The following is a 21,291-nucleotide window of genomic DNA, read 5'->3' on the forward strand; positions in this document are numbered from 1 at the left end:
TAACCTGATTTATAACAGATATAATTACAACAGCTGTGAATGCCAGCTCTGCTACTACTCCATGCTAAGCAGGTTCACACTGAATACCGCCTCTCACACTCAGAGAACTGCCCACCTTACTGATAACATCTGTGCAATTGAAAAATGACTGAACTCTCTAATGGGCATGTCCCCAATCCCAGCTTACCATAAGTGTGTAGTCTTGCCTACTTAGGCTACTATCCATAAGGTATTTCATGATATTTTATTTAATGTTTGCTTGCCTAGCTGACGTGTTGTTGGCTATAAGAGCAAGCTACCATTTTCTATACTGTACATAGTGACAAAGTGCTGCAGTGCATGAATAAATTTGACATGCAATGAAAAAATATACACTGTCATACACTTGTTGAGTTGGAAATTGTTATTGTAATCAGTAATGATGCTTTTTGTTGTCATGATCCTAAATATTCCAGGGTTTTAAAATATTACAATGTTTTTTATAATATTAGTTAATATTATATTAATAATATTTTTTTTGCATTACTTGTTAACACTGTGAAAGAGTTCATGGTAAAATGAACTCCAGCTGAGAGCTGTATTTTAATTTAGATGGGATAAATATTTTAACTCCAACAACAGTTCAGATTTAACTCCTGAACAGAGTTAAAAGGCCAACTCCCAGAAAAGAGTTACTTTAACTCTGTAATAGAGTGTATTCGCTGGTCACGCATATATACACTTAAAATGAGTTGATATTAATTCTCAGTGAGTTTATTCCAAAAAATTGTCCAGAGCTGTATTATATGTATATGTGTGTAAATGTTTGGGAGGAATTCCTGCCTTGTGACCAATGATTTTGTGCAGACTCAGAATCACTGATGCATTTTTCAGGCTCTTCGGTTTTCCAGTGTGTGTGTGTGTGTGTGTGTCTGTGTGTGTGTGTATGTGTAAATAGGTGTTTGTGGTACCCTGCAATGCATGGCTGCCCTGTTGAGGGATATCCCTGCTTTGCACTCCTACTGGACCCACTGTCTGTTTTCGTCCAGGTACTCTGGTTTTCCTCCCACCTCTCAAAATCACCCGGTAGGTGAACTGGATTCGCTAAACTGCCCACTAGGTGTAAATTAATGGATGTGTGGGGTACCCTGTGATGGACTGGTGCCAAATTTGGTTTTGCCCAAATTATTTTGCGTTGGCTCTGTGCCCATTGCAACTCTCACCAGGAAATAGGAGGATAAAAAGTTGGATGGACATTTTGCCATTGAAAATAGATATTATTGGACCACAAGAAGTAGGAAATAAAGAATAAATTACAAGAAAAATGTAAGATATGGACCGTTTTGACTTTAAAGCATTGTATCTTAGTATTTATTACATAGTAATTACATGCAAACCAGGAACAAGATCCAGGCTTTGTCAGAAGATTGTGGGAATTTTAGAGTTTATAAAGATCCACATTCATCCATCACTTCATTCTTTTTGTTTTGATATTAAACAAACAAGTGATCTAACCTTTTATATGTATTAATTTATACATTTAATTTATTTATTTGCCCAATTCTCTTCCCAATTTAGCTGAGCCAGTTAACCCACCAACATTCTAGCACCCTCCTGATCACCTACAACGCTCCCAACACTAGCGGAGGAGGGTCAGGATACTAATAGCCGCCTCTTCCAATACACGCAAAGTCAGCCATTGCTTCTTTTCAAACTGCTACTAATCCAGCATCATTACGCACCATTAAGTTCTCAGAGTAAAGTGCTGCATCTTCAACACTGATAGATCAGCCAACAGAAGAATGTGCCATTCAGCGTCACAATAGGAGTGATGAAAGAAGAGAGCACCCTCTATCATCTACCATTTACCCACCCAAAGAGGGAGAAAACCACTTGTGCTCTCTCGGACTCTGGCTGCTGATGGCGACGCAGCTTAACCCAAGATTTCAACTTTGTGTTGGCTCTGGGCCCATTGCAAATCTGACCACAAAATAAGAGGATAAGAAGTTGTAAGATAATATTGGAACATGAGAAGTAGGAAATAAAGAATAAATTACAAGAAAAATGTAGGATATGGACCATATTGACTCTGAGGCATTATATCCTAGTATTTATTACATGGTAATTACATGCAAAGATCCACAGTCATCCATTACTTATTTTTTTGAAGTGTGATCTAGCCTTTTATATTTATTCATTTTATTTGCCCAATGTTCTTCCCAATTTAGCTGAGCCAGTTAACCCACCAACATACTAGCACTCACCTGATCACTAGCAATGCTCCCGACACTACAGGAGTCAGTGAGTGAGTCAGCCATTGCTTCATTTTAAACTGCTACTTATCCAACATCATTAAGCATCATTACTTTCTCATAGGAAAGTGCTGCATCCTCAACCCTTATACATCAGCCCACAGACAAATGTGCCAGTCAGCATCATAAGAGGAGTGATGAGAGGAAAGAGCATCATCTATTATCTACCCATCCAAAGAGAGCGAAAGCCATCTGTGCTCTCTCAGACTCTGGCTGCTGATGCTGACGCAGCATAACCCGAGATTTAAACTATGTGTTTACCACAGGAAGTACAATATAATTAGAATAAATTACAATAAAAAAATGTTGAAGTGGAATCTAGCACCCTCTAACATCTACCCACCCAAAGAGAGAGAAAGCCATCTGTGCTCTCTCTCAGACTCTGGCTGCTGATGCTGACGCAGCATGACCCGAGATTTAAACTTACTGTATTCTGACCACCTGACCATAATGCTATTTCTCTCTACTCGCAGCCATACACTCTTAGAGCCAGAGCTTGCTCACATGGGGCTAAAATATGTCATCATGATGAAATTGCAGTAAAAACTCTCCTCGGACGGGGGGTGACTCCACCGCTGCTCATCCTCTAAGCGCTTATTTAATCTTTTCAAGTTCATTAAGGAGAACGTGAGATGGGGGCGAGAAGGGCATGGATTTGAGCTGCCTGAGAAAAAAAAGAAGTGTATGTGTGTGTGTGTGTGGAGGTGCTGAGGTGGGAGGGGGTACGGTGCTTCAAAGAAAGCATGATCATTTGTCAAAGCAGTTCAGAGACAAATGCAATTACTTCAGCTTCCTCAGATTTAGAGACACTTTCAGCTCTGTGCCCAGAAATAACCGTCCGTGGGCACGGAAGCGGGTCAACGTTTAGAGCCCATGACTTGCACTTAAAAATAACTCGCCGCAATACTACACCGCGCACGGCCAGGATGCACGGGATGATTCACGCCATGGAGGAATTATCTATGCCAATGTCCACAATGATCCTTTTTGGGGTAAAAAAGAGAAAAACATGCAAAAAAAATAAATAAAAAAATGAATGAAACTGCCGAACACGTCTAATTCATTCTCCATGGGATATCCTGAAATCTGGAAAGCTTTCAAAGCAAGCGACAGGAGACATCATCACTGTGCCGTAGGAGCATCAGCATCTGTAGAACATGTCCATTTGTTCCTAAAATCTGCTTCTGTGTGAGCCGTCCAGACCATAATTTTTTTCCTGTTTTTTTTCTGTTAGATGGTACATGAAGCCATTGTCATTTTTATTGCTGTCAATTTTGTCTCATTCATAAAAAATATCTCCATAATTTCCTTAATAGCACACGCATTCAACATAGCTCATAACAGGATATACAGCTCTGGAAAAAATTAAGAAACCAAATCAGTTTCTCTGATCTTGCTATTTATAGGTATATGCTTGAATAAAATGAACATTGTTGTTTTATTCTATAAACTACAGACAACATTTCTCCCAAATTCCAAATAAAAATATTGTCATTTAGAGCATTTATTTACAGAAAATGAAAAATGTCTGAAATAACAAAAAAGTTGCAGAGCTTTCAGACCTCAAATAATGAAAAGAAAACAAGTTCATATTCATAAAGATGTATTCATAAAGAGTTCTGAAATCAATATTTGGTGGAATAACCCTGATTTACACATTTTTCATGCATCTTGGTATGTTCTCCTCCACCAGTCTTACACACTGCTTTTGGATAACTTTATTATGCTACTCCTGGTGCAAAAGTTCAAGCAGTTCTGTTTGGTTTGATGGCTTGTGATCATCCATCTTCCTCTTGATTATATTCCAGAGATTTTCAATTTGGTAAAATCAAAGAAACTCATAATTTTAAATGGTCTCTTAGTTTTTTTTTCAGAGCTGTATGTACACTGACATGCCACAAGTCATGAAACAAGTATCAAGTCCCATGACGTTTGTCATTGTCCCACAGAAATTAAAGAACACTCCACTAATCTGTAATGTATGTGTGTTGGCCTCCTGCATTGAATGTGTACGGTATGTGATTTCTGTGGAGTCACTTGTCTGTCTGTTTTTTTTTTGTTTGTTTATATTCCTCCCCTGTCGCGCTCGGTGTGACTCTAGTTTCCATCCATTCTTGTTTTTCTGCCAGTTCTTGGGCTCCCTATCTCCCTATCTCCTCCAGTGAACGTCGCCTCGCTTTGCCAAACATTCACACAAAGCAATCCAGACTGTTCTCATACAGAGTTCCCCAATGGTGGAACAAACTACCTTCCACTACCAGATCAGGAGAATCTCTCACTATCTTTAAGAAACTCCTGAAGACAGAGCTCTTCAAAGAGCGCTTTCTCTCCTAACACCTCTAACACACTAACTACTTCTATCCTCATTTCCTTCTTCCTCTCTTTCACTCCTCTATCCTATTATTCCCCTTTGTCCTCCTTTTATCCCTATCCAAAGATGTTTTACCTTTAAACTTATTTTACATTGTACTCAACTATTGTAAGTCGCTTTGGACAAAAGCGTCTGCCAAATGTAATGTAATGTAATGTAATGTAATAAGGCCGTTTTTTTCCCAGCTGTGTCTTAATTCACTAGCCGGGGCAGTAATAGTGTACCGCGACCCTGACGACACGGGTTTGATCCCGTGTGAGGAGCGATGTGTTTATTTATTTATTTTTCCTTTCATCTTTGGTTTACCTGCTTTGAATTCAACGTTCTGCAATTGGGTTCAACAACCCTCTGGGCTGGAGAGCTACTAGTCTGTAGCAATCCTCCCATTACACTTGCCGACCCCTGTTCTATGATGTTAGAAATGCTCAGTGTTTTATAGAAATGTAAAGGTTCTATAACTGCTTTTTCCTGGAAAAGCAAGACACAAATACATTTAGGATACTTATTTTATGCAATTGTGAAAAAAAGAAAAAAAAACTATTAAAACACCTGTGAAAAAATTGAGTTTGGTAATGTTCCTTTGGCCAAATGTCCCAACATGTTGTAAGGATAGATTTTAGGCAGATAGTTCCATAAAATGTAACACTTTTTAAGGAGTACAGCTGTCTTATAATTGCATAATTGCAACAGCTTTGCATTACAGGCAGCTGTACACTGAAATACCTGAAAAAAAAAATCTCTTGGTAGTTTAAAAGAAACAGACAAGTGAATATGTTTGTTCAATCGTGTTGCTTTTATATGTTGTAAACAATAATGTACTTTATCAAATTCCCAACATGGACTTGACACAGCAAAGGTGTTTAGAGTTTCACACAGAACCCGGTCCATGCAGAAATATGGACAGAACATTTTCAGCATTCTCTCAGCATTTAATCTGAAAAACAAACAGCCTCCTTCAGCCCTCCTCCATCCCTCCATCAGCCTCCTTTTCCTCCCTCTTCCAGTCTGATAAAGGGCTGATGGGCCCTCCATCAGTCCTCCTTTAGCCTGTTCCAGCCCTCCTCCATCCCCCCTCCAGCCCCACTTCAGCCCTTGTCCAGCCTCCTCCATCCCTCCATCAGCCATCCTCTAGCCCTCCTCCATCCCTCCATTAGCACTCCTCCAGCCCTGCTTCATCCGTCCTTCAGCCTCCCCCAGCCCTCCTCCATTCCTCAATCAGCCCTCCTAAAACTCTCTTTCAGCCTCGTCCATCCCTCCATCAGCCCCCCCCTAAATCATCCCTTATCTAGCCCCGCTTCAGCTGTCCCCCAGCCCTCCTCTAACCCCTCCATCAGCCCTCCTTCATCCCCGCTTCAACCCTCCATCAGCTATCCTCCATCCCTCAATCAGCCCTCCTCCAGCTCTCTTTCTGCCTCCTCCATCAGCCCCCTCCATCATCCCTCCTCTAGCCCCACTTCATCCCTCTCCAACCCCTCGATCAGCCCTCCTCCATCCCTGCTTCATCCCTCCATCAGCTATCCTCCATCCCTCAATCAGTCCTCCTCCAGCTCTCTTTCTGCCTCCTCCATCCCTCCATCAGCCCCCTCCATCCCTCCATCATTCCTCATCTAGCCCCACTTCATCCCTCCTCCAGCCCCGCTTCATCCCTCCTCCAACCCCCCTCCATCCCTCCATCAGCCCTCCTCAAGCCCCGCTTAGGCTTTACACGTTCAGTCTTTCAGGATGATGAATATTCCCAGCATATGATAGACTCCTGCCACGGTGCACGAGCCTACAAATATTTCACTTGAGGCATTCTGCCATTTTATTTCATATATAATATGACACATATGATAAGGTTATACAAATTGAGAGGTGACCCATCCAAAAAACGAACAAAAATAGATTACGTCTGCATAATAGATCCAACGGTCTGGAGTCTGGAGCTGCTGGATGTTTGCATTCAACAAATCAGCATTTTCCTGTTGGCTGCTGCTGCTGTGTGTAGTTGGCATCATTGAAGAAGTGGCTCTCTCTGGAATAATGTAGCTTATAGCTGATCTGGTCGGAACAGGTTTTGGTGTGAGCTTCAGAGAAACCTTTATTAAGACTGTGAGAAAGAATCTGAGTCAAGTTCTTCAGTGAAACCACTTTGTTGAATACATATGTATATATGTAATATACATGTGCTTCATAAGATGTTCCTCCACCTTACTGGCCACACTGAGATCTATATGAATCTATATGATTTGATAGGATTCTAGGGCTGTAAGAAAATATTGACATTATATGGAATTGTTGTGATAGTATGTCTTGCAATATTGTGTTGATTCTCAGAAACGCATTATGAATATTTTTTGTTTTTGAGAATCGATGCAATATTCCAAAACTAATATAGCAATACTTCCATATAGCAATAGTTTACATGTAAAGATTGGTATCAGACAGTGGATCATTTTGTGTTGTGTTTAAACCCCGCCCACTAGACAGCAGTGTTGTACTTTGTTCTGATTGCATAAAAAAAATACTTTCCTTTTACTCATATTTTATGCATATAATAGTGTTTTTATATGGTAACAGTTTCTATTCATAAACTTTGATTTAAAAAAAATCGCAATATATCATCTTGCTTACATTTTCACAATATATTGTGCAATATATTCAATTGTAACTCCTATTGTACTGTATTGTCTTACATACAGTATCTGTTGGGTCTAACAGAATGCTCTGTGCTGCATTACTCTTCTGGCGTTTGATTATTCAGTTGACATGTTCTGAGGATTCTTTAGGGGGTCTTTGTTCAGCTAAAATACATAGGGTGTGTCCCATTTCTCTACTGATTAATGCCATCTAGTATTTGAATATGGCTAATCACTGCCACTACGATCAGCAGATCACTGGTTCGAATCCCGGTCATGCATCTTGCCATCAGCTGCCAGAGCCCTGAGAGAGCACAATTAGCCTTGCTCTCTCTGTGTGGGTAAATTACACTCTTTCCTCTCCTCATTTCTAGGGTGATGTTGATCAGCACAAGGCATCTGTGAGCTGATGTATCAGAACTGAGTCGCTGCGTTTTCCTCCGAGTGCGCTGTGATGCTGCTAGGCAATGCTGCATCAACAGCAATTAGAAGCAGCTGAATATATATATATATATATATATATATATATATATATATATATATATATATATATATATTTATATATAAATATATATATATATTGTGTGTGTTAAGTCAAAGACTAAGTTTATCGCTGTCTGGGAAACGACTCCATAGTATTAATGAGCCTGCATTGCGCAACAGAGATGCAGCGAGAGCCTGTTAAAGTGAGCTAATGCTAACAGTAACTCTGTGAGGACAATAGTCAAGGCTTTAGGCCGGGATAACTCGTCATTCTATAGTAATAACGCCTCACATACTTTCACATTACAGCTCAATTATCTGGTCACGTACCATCTTGTCAGGCAACATGCCAAATTCCAGGAACTCGCTAGCCCTCATAGATTAGAGTATGGTGCACACTGTATACTGGCGCCCAAACTCACCAGGCAGCTGGCAATGTTGGTAAAACATGCAATGCTGCAATAGTGCACTTTCGCATTTACTGAGGAGGTCTACAGCAGTGTGGCGCTCCACGTGACACCCACGGTTAGTTGGTTAGCTTGAGAATTCAACACCTGAATACAGATGTTCATTAATGTTGCCAGTTTTACACCACTGCATATATTAAAGAGCATAATTGTATTTTTGTGTTGCTTTTAAATGAAAAACATTAACAAAACTACAATTCAAAATATTTACTTACTTTTTTTTACCCAAGCAGACGTACCAACATTGTTCAGTACAAATTACCATATTTTATGTACTATCCCAGCTGGACACCAACATCAGTAGATGTTAATTTTAGGCTAAATGATAGTCATGACATCAGATGACAAAAAATTTAGGTCAGGATAATGTCTAATAGTGATACATGCCTGCAGGGATAAGGCACATCGTACTATATGGCACACTATCAATGATTAATACCTATTTTCTCATTTTCTTATTTTCTATATGACATTTTTCTGGTGTATTTTCATACATACATCCGAGGCACCGGATTATAAGGCGCATTTTAAACTACAATAGTAAGAAACAAGGGTGTCGCCATGTTTCCCTTCTAATTCAGCAAAAAACTGCTTATTTGGGTAAGTAAGCTTAGATTTCTATTAATTTTAACAGTGCAGTTAGCAGCAGTGCTAAACCGTGGTTAGCAGCAGCACTTAGCGCTAGTAAATGCCTCCTGACAGCGCTACACTGAGAGTAAGCCAGCGTGGTATCAGATAGCGGTTACTACAGTCTGATATACTCACCTCTGAACGGCGAAAGAGCTAGCGCTGTGGTTTTCGGCTAATGCTGCTCTAGCCTTGGTGCTGGAGAAACTTCACTGAAACCCCTGTATAACGCTGTACTTCAGCGGAGTGGCTTTACTGCTCCTTATAATAACCTGGCTGGTAAAATTCATACATAATGTGCACTGGATTATAAGGCGCACTGTCGATACTTTGGAAAATCAAAGGAATTGAAGTGCGCTTTATATTGCAAAACATTTTTTTCCACTTGTTTGTCCCAACACAGAAAGTGTTTTTTAGTTATTTTCAGACAAATCATTTTGGTTGCCAATATTTGTTGCATCCCCAGTTTGTAGTCAGGGTAATCCACACAGGCTTACTCTCAGCATTAGCTCCCTTTACTCTCTCGACCACAGATAAAGCCTCCCCTGAAGCATCTGTTCACTGAATATCAGAACTGAGAGAACAGTAAAGCAGCACAGAGCAGTCTGTTAGACACAACATTATATCACAACAGTATCTCCATGTTCTGGCCAATACACAGCTATAGAGCATTCTTAGCATTGAAACAATGCTAAACGTCACACATTTTTTAATAAATACACAATCTTCCCTCTGTTATGAAATGCTTGTAAACATTGAGACAGAATATTTGTAAATGCATCTTTGAAAAAGGAACAGTTAAAGAAAGTACACCCTGTATGTTTGAATATAGCGCCTATACTGGTTTTAACACTGTAGAGCGTCGTTTACTGTGGTTTACTCTTGTCTGGAAGTTACTGAGAGGAGTATTTGGTATATCTCTGGTTCACAGTGTCCTGAGCCTTAGTTTTTTTTTCCGAGCGCTCATACCGAGTCTACTTTCACTTGGTTATTGTTCGTCATTAAAGGGGATGGCTTGCTTTTCATCCTGTCCACGGCTTCGTTCGAGCTCTCCGGGAAGAACATCCTCGCGGTGCAAAGCGAGACGATGATTTTTTTGTACTCCCTCCTGAAGTTCTGGTTGAGCAGTCCGTAGACGATGGCGTTAAGGCAGCTGTTGAAGTAGGCCATGAAGTAACTGGATACAAAAAGCCACTCGGGGATGAGCGGCGCCACCCGCTCGGGGTCCACGGCGACCGCCAGCCCGATGAAGTTGAGCGGCGCCCAGCAGACGGCGAAGAGCACGAACACCACGAACATGGTGATGAAGTTCCTGACGTCGTGCGGCGTCAGCTTGGGCCGAAACTCGGGCTTGACCCGCCGCCGCACCTGGATGACCAGGATCCAGATCCTCAGGTAGCAGTAGGTGACAATCAAGATGGGCAGGATGAAGTGGAAGAAGACCACCGCGATGGTGTAGGCCGAGCTGGCCGACTGCGCGAAGGTGCAGGAGTACACCCGGGGGTCGTACTGCAGCGAGCCCACAAAGAAGTTGGGCACTATCGCCACCACAGTCAGCATCCAGATAAGGAGCACGTAACACAGGGAGTTCTTATCGCTGTACAGCTTGTCATATTTCAGGCTGTGACAAATGTAACAGTATCGGTTAATGGCGATGCCGGTGATGTTAAATATGGAGCCGATGACGCTCAGTCCCATCACGAAGCCGCTGATTTGGCAGTGGACGAAGCCCAAGTTCCATCCATTGTGGAAAATGGACATCAGCACCAGGGGGTAAGGGTAAACCGCCACCACGATGTCAGCTACTGCCAGGCTCACCACAAATATGTTTCCTGTGAAAAAACAAACAAACACAAATCAGTCTCAGTTCTGATTGGTCAATCCACATTTATTTAAAATGAGACATTATAAATACAGGAACAAAATAAGAAAAATAAATAAATAAATGCAAGTACAGTATATGGTCCCATATTTGGCTGTTCACTTACAACATTTGTGTGCTTCTAATTTTGTATTGTATATGTGACTCTTAACTAAATCTCCTTCCATTTTTTTAGTACTTTTAAGAGTGAGATATGTCAGAGACATATATTCCCATTGGTTTCCTTATTAGTGTGACTTGCTCAAAAAAAAAAAAAAAAAATTTAAAGTACCCACCAAACACATTTTAACTCTGACATACCAAAAGGTCATGGAATAGTAGTATCTAAATCAGGGGACAGCTTGGGAATGCTCATATATACAGATGTTTTGAGGTACAGTACCAGTCAAAGGTTTGGACACACCTTAAAACCAGTGTTTTTAATTATTATTATAAAATGTTCTACATTGTAGATTAATACTAAACTATGGAACTTAGTATCCAAACTAAACTAAACTGTAAATCTTGGCTGGATTTTCTCAGCTTTTTGAGGAAGAGTCATCTGGGATTCAGGCTTTCAATTAACAGCTGTGCTGAACTTATCAAGAGTTAATTACTTAAATGTCTTGTCCTCTTAATGTGTTTGAGAGCATCAGTTGTAAAGTTACAGTGAATAGCTCTACTTGAGTAATGTTCTAATCTATATTATGACAAAAACTACTCAACTAAGCAAAGATAAAAAGGTCAGTGAATCCAACAAATTTCGAGAACTGGAACTGAAAGTATCCTCAAGTGCAGTCGCAAAGATCAACAGAACTGTTATGATGAAACTGGCTCTCATTAGGATGGCCCCTGAAAAGGAAGATCAAGAGTAACCTCTGTTGCATAGGATAGGATCATTAGTGTTTTGGATTAACACTTTTAAGTTGTTACATGATTGATAGTGGAGATATAAAAAAATAATAAAAATAATGATGACAGAGAATGACCGTTCAACGAAAACAAATAACTTCCTTATTCCTCCTGTTTGTACGACATTTTTCCAAACAGGATCTGCGTGCTTGCTGAACATCCTGTCTGTTCATGGATGATGCCAGTTGTATTTTAATAGCATGACCTTTATCTCATCTAATTAAGTCACATCTTCCCTAAGTCTGTCAGCTGCTTTCTCTATTAAAAGGATTTGAGTTGCACCTGTTATTGTCACATGATGTTCAGCTCCCCTATCAACAACATACAAAACAGCAGGACTTTACCTCTCAACACACGCTCACTTATGGTATAGCTTTGTTGCGTAACATCATGTGTTTTTTCTGCTGTTTATAGCGTTCGCTACCCTGGTGAAAAAATATATATACTTAATTGTACTTAAAACATATTGAGAAATGTCTAAGTTTGTACTTACTTAAAATATATTCATAATTATAGTTAAAGTACATTAATATTTTGCTTCCATCAAATGTTTCAAAGTAAAATTTGATCAAACTTTTTAAAAGGTTCAATATCGTGTATTTTACATAAATAGACTATGAATTACATTTTTAGTTCAATGTATTCAATATACTTCTAAAATATTATTTCCAAATATACTTTTGTACATTTTTACCAAAATGTGTTTAATATATATATTTAGAAAAATATAAATAAAAATATAAATATATTTATATTTATATAAATATAAATTTAAATTAGTTAAAATATGTTTTTTTTATACCAAATGAAGTATACTAAAAGTGTGCTACCTACATTAGACAGGAACAAGAAGCATATTTTACATCAATTTAACATCAATTCTAATTCTAATATTTAACATTAACTGCTAATATACTAATATACTATTATATAACTGTAAAATAGTGATACTGCTGTAATACTTATTAAATGTATTACAATTTTACTGTAAGCTTATTTAAAATATGGGGTTACATACATGAAGTAGTATGTTTAAAAGTTACTTAAGTATATTTAAAATAGTTCCATTTTAGTACAGTTAAGTACACTTAGCACAATTTAAGTAAGACTTTTCTACTATTTTTATACAATTAAAGTATAATAAGTACAAAAAAGTTGTTCCATTTCATCACTCTTTAAATTTACTGATTAATAATGTGGCTACAAGAACACTTTAGTGAACTATAGTGTAATAATGCTTAGTATACTTTAATCTACTTTTTTTAAGTACACCCCAATATACAGTATTGTGTAACGTCAGTTAAACAGTTAAAATCTGGACAAATGCGAGTTAGAACTGCACATTTTTAACATGCTGTGTAGTTCAAATCCACTAGCAGCACATCTGATTTAAACTTTACTTTTATCATTCCTTCCCCAAGGACAGGTTTAGAAATGGTAAAAAAAACCACACTGATGATAGAGCTATAGAGCTGAGCCAAACCGTTTCCACACAAACGACCCATGCACATTGTTTTTTGGAATTAAATCCCAAACAGATGGTCCCCTGTGCAGCAGGCGCAATAATACAATATGGTTACTTTTTTAAATCTAATAACTATTTTAATTAATTACAACACTATTGTTTTTAGAGCAAATAAATGTTGTGGGTCACAATTATCTTTTGCATATGTGAACAGGAAAGAACTCCCCAAAGCCATGCCCAAAAATTAACCAAACTCTGTCAACCTTCTGAGAAATTTGTGAAAAGTTTGCACTGTGAAAACCAAGCAGCCTGACCCTACTTTGTGCTTTAATTAAAGTGCTGACTACAATTCTCAACAGGTCTGTCTATTGCCAAAGAAATGCATAGTATTTAGTAGTAGTGGTGGGGGGGTGAAATAAGATATATAATATAAAAGAGTGGGAGACACTATATGTACAATACAACAAAAATCCAATAGACATAAGTAAGACGGAAGACAATAGTGCAATATTGATGGTGATTGAGATGAATGAATGACAGCATATATAGAACCCATATAACAGTAGTGAGAATATGGTATATAGCTTAAAGGGGACATGAAACACTTCAAGTATTTAGTATAATTCACAAGATGTATTTTCACTCTAACAAATTGTATAAGTTTAACAGTTGTCAGTGAAGCGGAATTAAAATAATAAGCAATCTAAATGTCATTTTTTTAAGTAAGGGCAGCGCCATCTTGTCCCAGCGCTGAAAGTGACGTCACGAGGTTGGTTCTCGCACGCCTCACTACTATAATCTATGAGAATACCGTAATTTAGATCCTCAATAGATCATAAAATCCAAACCAAAACTCAATGCAGATCGGGGGGGCACTTTTGTATTGTCCCTGTGTGTAGTAATACTGGGAGTAGTGAAATTTAATAGGGTGAGGAATGAGAAATATTCACTTTCACTTTCATACCTTCAGCGGGGGCTCGCAGCGCTGAAGCGTGAGAATCCTCAAGTTAGCTGTAATGCTAGGGGTTAGTGGCGAGCACTTTCTAGACCAGGACTATGTGAAGGAGAGGGGTTTGAGTCAGGAGCATTAGCACCGGATAAATAAGCTGCAGTCCGAGGCTTTTTTCCTCCGTTTTTTATTTTTCCTCTGATCAGCTGGGATGTACAGACCTTCCGAATGTGTAACGTTACTATGAGAGCAGCAGCTGTACGAGCCAAACAACGCGCTCACCCAGCAGAGCAGCGAGAGGTACCGTTACCGAAAGTCTAGATAAAATGACAATTTAAAGAGAACATAGCTAGCGTTAGCTACTTAGCTAGCTATCTTATTATAGCTAGCCAACGCTAGCTAACTAGCCAACACTAACTAGATGAAGCTAAGTAACGTTACCCAGTAAGCCTTATAACTTCTAAACTGAACGGTTTATCAACCAAACAGCGCCTTGGTGTTTCAATATCCACTTAAATCATGTTCGTTTCATTCAGTCTTAATAGACTTTGGACTTTACATGTTAAATAGCTAAATGTATATAAAATAGCTGGTTAACTGGATGGTAGTACCTGCTGTGGTCGCGCTGCAGGGTTCTGCACGGCTCCACGTAGAGAGAGAATAAACACTCCCAAAACCCTTCGCTCTCAGAAAAGCATCTGAAAAGTCCTGCTCAGGTTTATACAGGAAAGATCTCTGAGTAAATGCTCCATGTTAGCCTAGTTCAGCTTCATCTTCATCCATAATCTCCACATACAATAAGCGCTTTTCCTCTAGCTATATGCCTGGGATCTTAAACCAACCAACCTCGTGACGTCACCAGCGCTGCACGGGCAACATGGCGGCGCCCTAGCTCAAACGTAACAAACATAAATATATTATAATTTAGTGTGTAAACATTTTATATAAAAATTCCCCCCCAAATAAATTCCATTATATTTAATCCCTTAGAAAACTTGTACAAACTGAAATGTTTCATGTCCCCTTTAAAGCTCCACTAGGTAGGATTGAGATTTTGTGCTCTTTGTAAAGAATGAACCAGTAGTCCTTGTAGAACTGTTAGAACTAAAGGTCGGAAAGCAGGTCGCAGTTCTCGCGAGCGTTGGTCGCGGCCGCCTCGGAAAACTTACAGAGTCTGGTTTGAGCTCAGAGGAGCTCCGGCACAGACACGAGAGCACCGCTATTCCTCCTATTACACCTCAATGCAGCGCTGCAGTGAGTTTCAAGCTGTAATTATACTTATTTAAAAAGATTAAAAATCAAGGAAATCCTACCTAGTGCTGCTTTAAGGCTGGTAAAGTGAATGAGTATGTAAAGTTCTTAAAGTTTACAGTTCTTGGGGAATTTAAAGTGTGTCGGACAGTAGTGCAAGTATGGGGTGTGTAGTGCAGGGTGGGGGGGGTGGTCAGGATGCTCATGAGGTTGAGTGACATCAGTATGTGGTGTATTCTGGGTATCGTAGTCCAGAGAATGGAGATTGCAGGTAAAGATGAGTGTGGGAGAGACAGGAGCTCTTTTGGCATCAGGTGTGAAAGTCTGACATCAATCTAATAACTTGATGATAAAAAATTGTTATGTAATGACAAAATGATGGAATGAGACCTTTTAGGTTTATCTGCTGTTCAGCTGCTGGATCATCATTCTTCCTGATGAAACAGAAGGGGAACTGACTGTAAATGGAGTTATTGCACCACTTGCAGAATTGCATTTCATTGGCAAAAACCCGCTAAAAGTAATATCTCCTGACTTCTGAGATCAAAACTAGCAAAGGTCGTGACTTTGCTCTAATGAAGCAGCTAAGAGCTCCAAAGCTGATCAGATCAGGCATTCACCTCAGATCTGACACTTACAGGAGCGAGAAGCATGCGGTACGACCTGAACGATGCTGACCTGGAACTCTTTCTCCGTCTGTCTTCCCTCATTACTGATAAGCTGGTGTGACTGGTCTCTGTGAACCACGGCCTGTTTGGCATGAGGGGCTGTGGGGGAGCGTAAGTTTGAAAGTGTTGGGAAATGTCGTGCCGGGTTTCTCATTAGTTCAGATCTCTCTGTGGATTTCTTGGGGAGAGGTTTAGTATTTTGGCCTGGGTTGTATGTAGAGCGTTTTTTGGAAGACGTGTTGTTTTTAAGCGTTTTTACTGCTTTGGGCCGAGGCTTGTTGTCAGATATAGAACACGGCTCTGATCCAAACACAGGTTTCCTTTGTCTCCCTGCATGTACCCACGCTGTCATATACATATACATATACATTCTCTTTATACAATGCTGTATGGACACAATATAACCATTAAAAAACAGATTACACCTTAATCATCAACACTTTTATAAGTTTTGCAGATGTTTCCGATGTTTAATTTGGTCATATTGCCACTGGTGCATACAATCAACTATGCAATAAGAGGAATGCTGCCACTATGATCGCGATATTGCTTTGATTGGTTCGAATCCCCATCATGCAGCTTGTCATTAGCTGCCGGAGCCCTAAGAAAGAAAAATTACTCTTGCTCTCTCTGAGTGGGTAGATGGTGCTCTTTCCCCTCATCAATTCTAGGGTGATGTCAATCAGCACAAGGCTGATACATCTGTGAGCTGATGTATCAGAACCAAGTCGCTGTGTTTTCCTCGGAACACACTGTGATGATACTCGGTAGAGCTGCATCAGCAGCAGTTCGAAAAGGGGCGGTGGCTTTTTCAACTAGACATGATTTTTCAATGATGATCATTAGTGAAAAAACGTGTGGTGCTTTAGAGCTCACTGGACCCAAGCTTCAACACTGTTACAACACTTCTATAAAGTGGTTATAACATTATCACAGCAGTTTCACTGCCTCATTGGCATGAGGTGCTGTGGGGGAGCTTAAATTTGAAAGTGTTGGGAAATGTCGTGCCGGCTTCCTCATTAGTTCAGGGCACCCTTCTCTCTGTGGATTTCTTGGGGAGAGGTTTAGTTTTTGGAACGTTTAGAAAGACATGCTGTTTTTTAAGCGTTTTTACTGCTCTGGACCGAGGCTTGTTGTCAGATAAAGAACACGGCTCTGATCCGAACACGAGTTTCCTTTTTCTCCCTGCATGTCACCGCGCTGTCAGCCGGCTCACCGCGACAGACCGGGCGACATGATTCCTGGAATGCTGCGGGGTTTGCTAAGTATACGCATTCATGATTTAGTGGATTTAGCTTGATGCTACAGGCGATCATCAGAGCAGAAGAGCTTTCCAGAACAGTAGCTCCAAATCATTCTCGCAGTGACATCCCTGCACATCTTCTGGCTTTTGGGGGCCGCTGTGTTCTCCTTTCAGCCCGAGCCATGTGAGGGAAGAGCAGGGAGCGGCGCGCATTAGAGCGGCGGCCCGGAACGCCCAGCGGGGTCCCCCCAGTGTGACTCTGGGTCGTCTCTGTGGACATCATCTCCATCTTTAGAGGTCGTGAGTGAAGAAGTGACTTTCTGAGTGCACAGCTGATAAATGAGCTGAGCCTGGCAGACTGAAGACGGACCCTGTCCTCTGTATGAAGATGTTCTGCAGAGATCTGTGCTGGATGCACTGGATAAAGTAAACGCAGCCGTGCGATCAGACCATTTTTCCTTATTAACCTAATGCAAATTCATTATGACACAGTGAAGCATTTAGCATTCAAAACTGATTATCCCTTCCCAAAAAATTATTCAGACCAATTGTATGTTACAGGTCAAAGGTTTTAGAACACCCCCATTCTACTAGTAGCCCTTTGGTAGGACTGCATTGCCAACACAAGCTGTGAACTTTTTTTTTTTTCCATCTTAGCAATGACTTTCTTACTGCCACTTCACCTGTAAGCAGACCTAAGGCTGAGCTTCATGGCGTTGTCCTGAAAGATGTCTATCATACATGATGATGACTTTTTGAAACTTGTCTTCTGATGCTGTTGTAAATTTGAGTCTGACATTTTTAGTTTCTCCAGCTCTATCTTACTCTTTATCTGTAATTTCTCAAAAGGAAAGAACTCCACTTTTAAAAGTTTTAATGCTTTATATGCGCTGATTTGTTAAAAGCATTCTTTCAGATATTCTTAACATACTGTGGTACAGAATGTAGTAAAAAAGTCTCTTCTAAAAGTGATTTTAAGCAGTGACTTTGTAAGCTGTTAATCATTTGTATTAATTATTAAAGTTTAGTTTCCTCTAATTGCTTCAGCCAAGCTGTAAGGTGTTAACTAATACAATCAAATATGCACCAAGAGAGGTGCTGCCACTATGATCGGGAGATTCTTTGATTGGTTCGAATCCCTGTCATGCAGCTTGTCCTTAGCTGTCGGAGCCCTGAGAAAGCAAAATTACTCTTGCTCTCTCTGAGTGGGTATATGTGATATAATCCTCTAATCACTCTCATCATTGTAAACAGACAGATGCTTTGTAAGCTGTTTATCATTTGTATTAATTATTAAAGCTTAGTTTACTCTAATTGCTTCAGCCCAGCTGTAAGGTGTTAACTAATAACTAGTTCTCAAAAAAAAAAAAAAATGCCGCTCCCTGCCTGTGTTACTTCCTTAAAAAAATCTGTCTGTGGATAACACCACTGCCTGCCAATAAGCTACGACATCATATGGGAGACTGAGGTTCAGTTCCTGGTCTGAGTGACTAAATAGTGCGCTACACCAAAAAGAGTCCATAGGCAAGACTTCCAACACTTCTGTAAACCTTTAGATACTGAGTGGCCCAGATCAGAAATTAAAATATCACATTCAATGTGTTTTTTCCTGTTTACAATGCAACACCAACAACATATCTGTGTCACAAATTACGTAAAAGATTGGATTCAGGCAAATTTATATAAATATTTTATATATTTATTTTTTGACCATTTCTCCCAATTTACCCAGGCTAATTATTGTCCTATCCATTTAGCTGCTACTCAGCTATATATCCCCATGACTAGTGATGGCGCAACACCAGGAGGGTGAAGACTAGCACACGCCTCCTCCGACACATGTGAAATCATCCTTCTCCTCTTTTCAAACTGCTGCTGATTAGAGCTGCAACAATAAGTCGATATAATCGACAATGTCATGTGGACAACATGTGGACATTTAAATGCCTTTTAAATATCATGTTTAGCTGTTTTTCTGTTTTTAGAGATGGAGAACATGGCAGAAATAATCGCTGACTAATCGACCAATCGACAAAATTATCATCAGATTAGTCGACTACCAAAATAATCATTAGTTGCAGCCCTACTGCTGATACAGCATTGCTGAGTAGTATCACAGCGCACTCGGAGGAAAGTGCAGCGACTCGGTTCAGATACATCAGCTCACAGGCGCAGCCTTGTGCTGATCAACATCACCCTTTATAGGGGTGAGGGGAAAGAGCGCCATCTAACCATCCAGTGAGAGCAAGGCCAATTGTGCTCTCTCAGGGCTCCGGCAGCTGATAGCAAGCTGTATGACCGGGATTCGAACCAGCTATTCCCTGATCATAGTGGTAGTGCTTTAGATCACTGGACCACTCAGTACCCAGGTTTCATTCCTACTCTCAGCAGTACGCTTCTAAACATAGAAGCAAAGCTTGTTCTTTTTCACACATACAGAGGAAATTCTCTGAAAAATGAAGCTTGGAAGAAAGTATTGGGTAGCTCTTTAAGTAGCTTGCTAGATTATCCTGCATGCTACCAGCCAATACATGCCCACACACACAATCTCAAACACACCCTCAAGAGAAAAACTACAGGTTCTGTGACTGTCTGCCAGGGTGAACGCTCTAGGTGTAGGAACCACACGGCATCTAACAAAATATATTATTATGAGATGTTGCCCACAATAATGATGATATCACTATACAGAGTCCACAGAACACAGGGTAAATGTACACAGTGTGAATGTACACAGGGTAAGGCAGAGTTTTAGGGCTGTTGTGAGCCCCTGGTAAGAGTTATGACTGTTTCTTTGGTACACTGTTGTAATGTAAGCACATAATTATGCAATTAAATATATACAATATTAGGTTACATTACACATACAGATTTGCTGCAGGCACTGCTTTTAAAGCCTCAACAAATAAAAAGACTATAATCTTACCACACCCAAGCTCAAGCAAACTCAAAAATGGCTTTAAGCCAACTGGCTGAAAAATAGCTTTTTGAGATTGCTTAACCCTTATGCTTAATCTTATGCATAATCCTATTTATGCTTAACTTTAAATATGGATACAGATATGAATGGAGCCTTCTGTCCATAATTTGCATTTCTTTTATCTGTATTTGTGCACGTTTTCTTTAAATGTTTGTACAAATTTTATTTGTTCATTAATATAGTAATAATCTGGCTATACTGGGGCTGGATCAAGTTTTCATTACAAATATACAGCTCTGAGATCCCTTTATCTTAAGCGTATTTATTGGTGGGTGCGACTGTTTGAGGTGTTCTAGTGTGATTATTAAGTTCACACCAGCCCAAACTAACTGATTTCACCAAGAGTGAATTAAACTGTTCATTTAGTCCAATTTAACTGGATTAAAAAAAGTGCACTGAATATTTTTTTAGGGTTACTTGGATGTAGTCATTTTAAACCCCTCAAACAGTTTGCAGTATTTGACATACATTCCTGAAAAAAAAAGAAGAAAAAAAAAACACACACACACACACACACACACACTATGTATCTATAGAATGTTGAAGGGAATTCTCAGTAGACTAATCCCAACACCCTGCCTGCTGGATAAACGTGATGGGAGCATGATAGAGGAGTCTCTGCAGCCGCATCACTTCTCCCTGGTGAGTTAGTCCCTGCCACTAATGGCATTTATGCTGATTCTGATTCTTCTACTCCACTTCACACACGGGAAGCCAGGGATGCAAAAGGACCGCAAATATACATTCTCAGTATACAACACTATATGAGCACAATGTAACTATTGAAAAACAGCTTACACCTTAATCATCAACACTTTTCATCATTTTTGCAGATGTTTCAGATGTTTTATTAGGTTATATTGCCACTGGTGCATACAATCGACTATGCACCAATTGCCATGCAGTCTAATCTAATGATCATTAGTGAAAAAAATGTGTTGATGCTAAAGAAAAGAGCTCACTAAACTCAAGCATGGTCACAACCTCATCATTAAGAAATATTGATTAAAATATTTTTTATATTAAGAGTTTTGGCTATAAGACAACCTTTCTGGTCAACTTTCCAACATTCAGGGCACTGCCCATTAGACATGTTTTATTAGAA

The 21,291-nt window shown here is 39.7% G+C and overlaps 1 protein-coding gene across 1 annotated transcript in view; it reads right to left on the reverse strand.

Moving 5' to 3' along the window:
• Positions 1–6,442: 6,442 nt before the first annotated feature.
• The window catches only part of mtnr1ab (melatonin receptor 1A b), a 38,533-nt gene continuing 23,684 nt past the window's right edge, over positions 6,443–21,291 (reverse strand). The window contains exon 2 of the mRNA XM_049484453.1: positions 6,443–10,689. Within this exon, the coding sequence (XP_049340410.1) occupies positions 9,821–10,689 (869 nt within the window). The 3' untranslated portion in view covers positions 6,443–9,820. The remainder of the gene's footprint in view (positions 10,690–21,291) is intronic.

Source organism: Astyanax mexicanus, chromosome 10 (genome assembly GCF_023375975.1).
Source record: "Astyanax mexicanus isolate ESR-SI-001 chromosome 10, AstMex3_surface, whole genome shotgun sequence".
NCBI lineage: Eukaryota > Metazoa > Chordata > Actinopteri > Characiformes > Acestrorhamphidae > Astyanax > Astyanax mexicanus.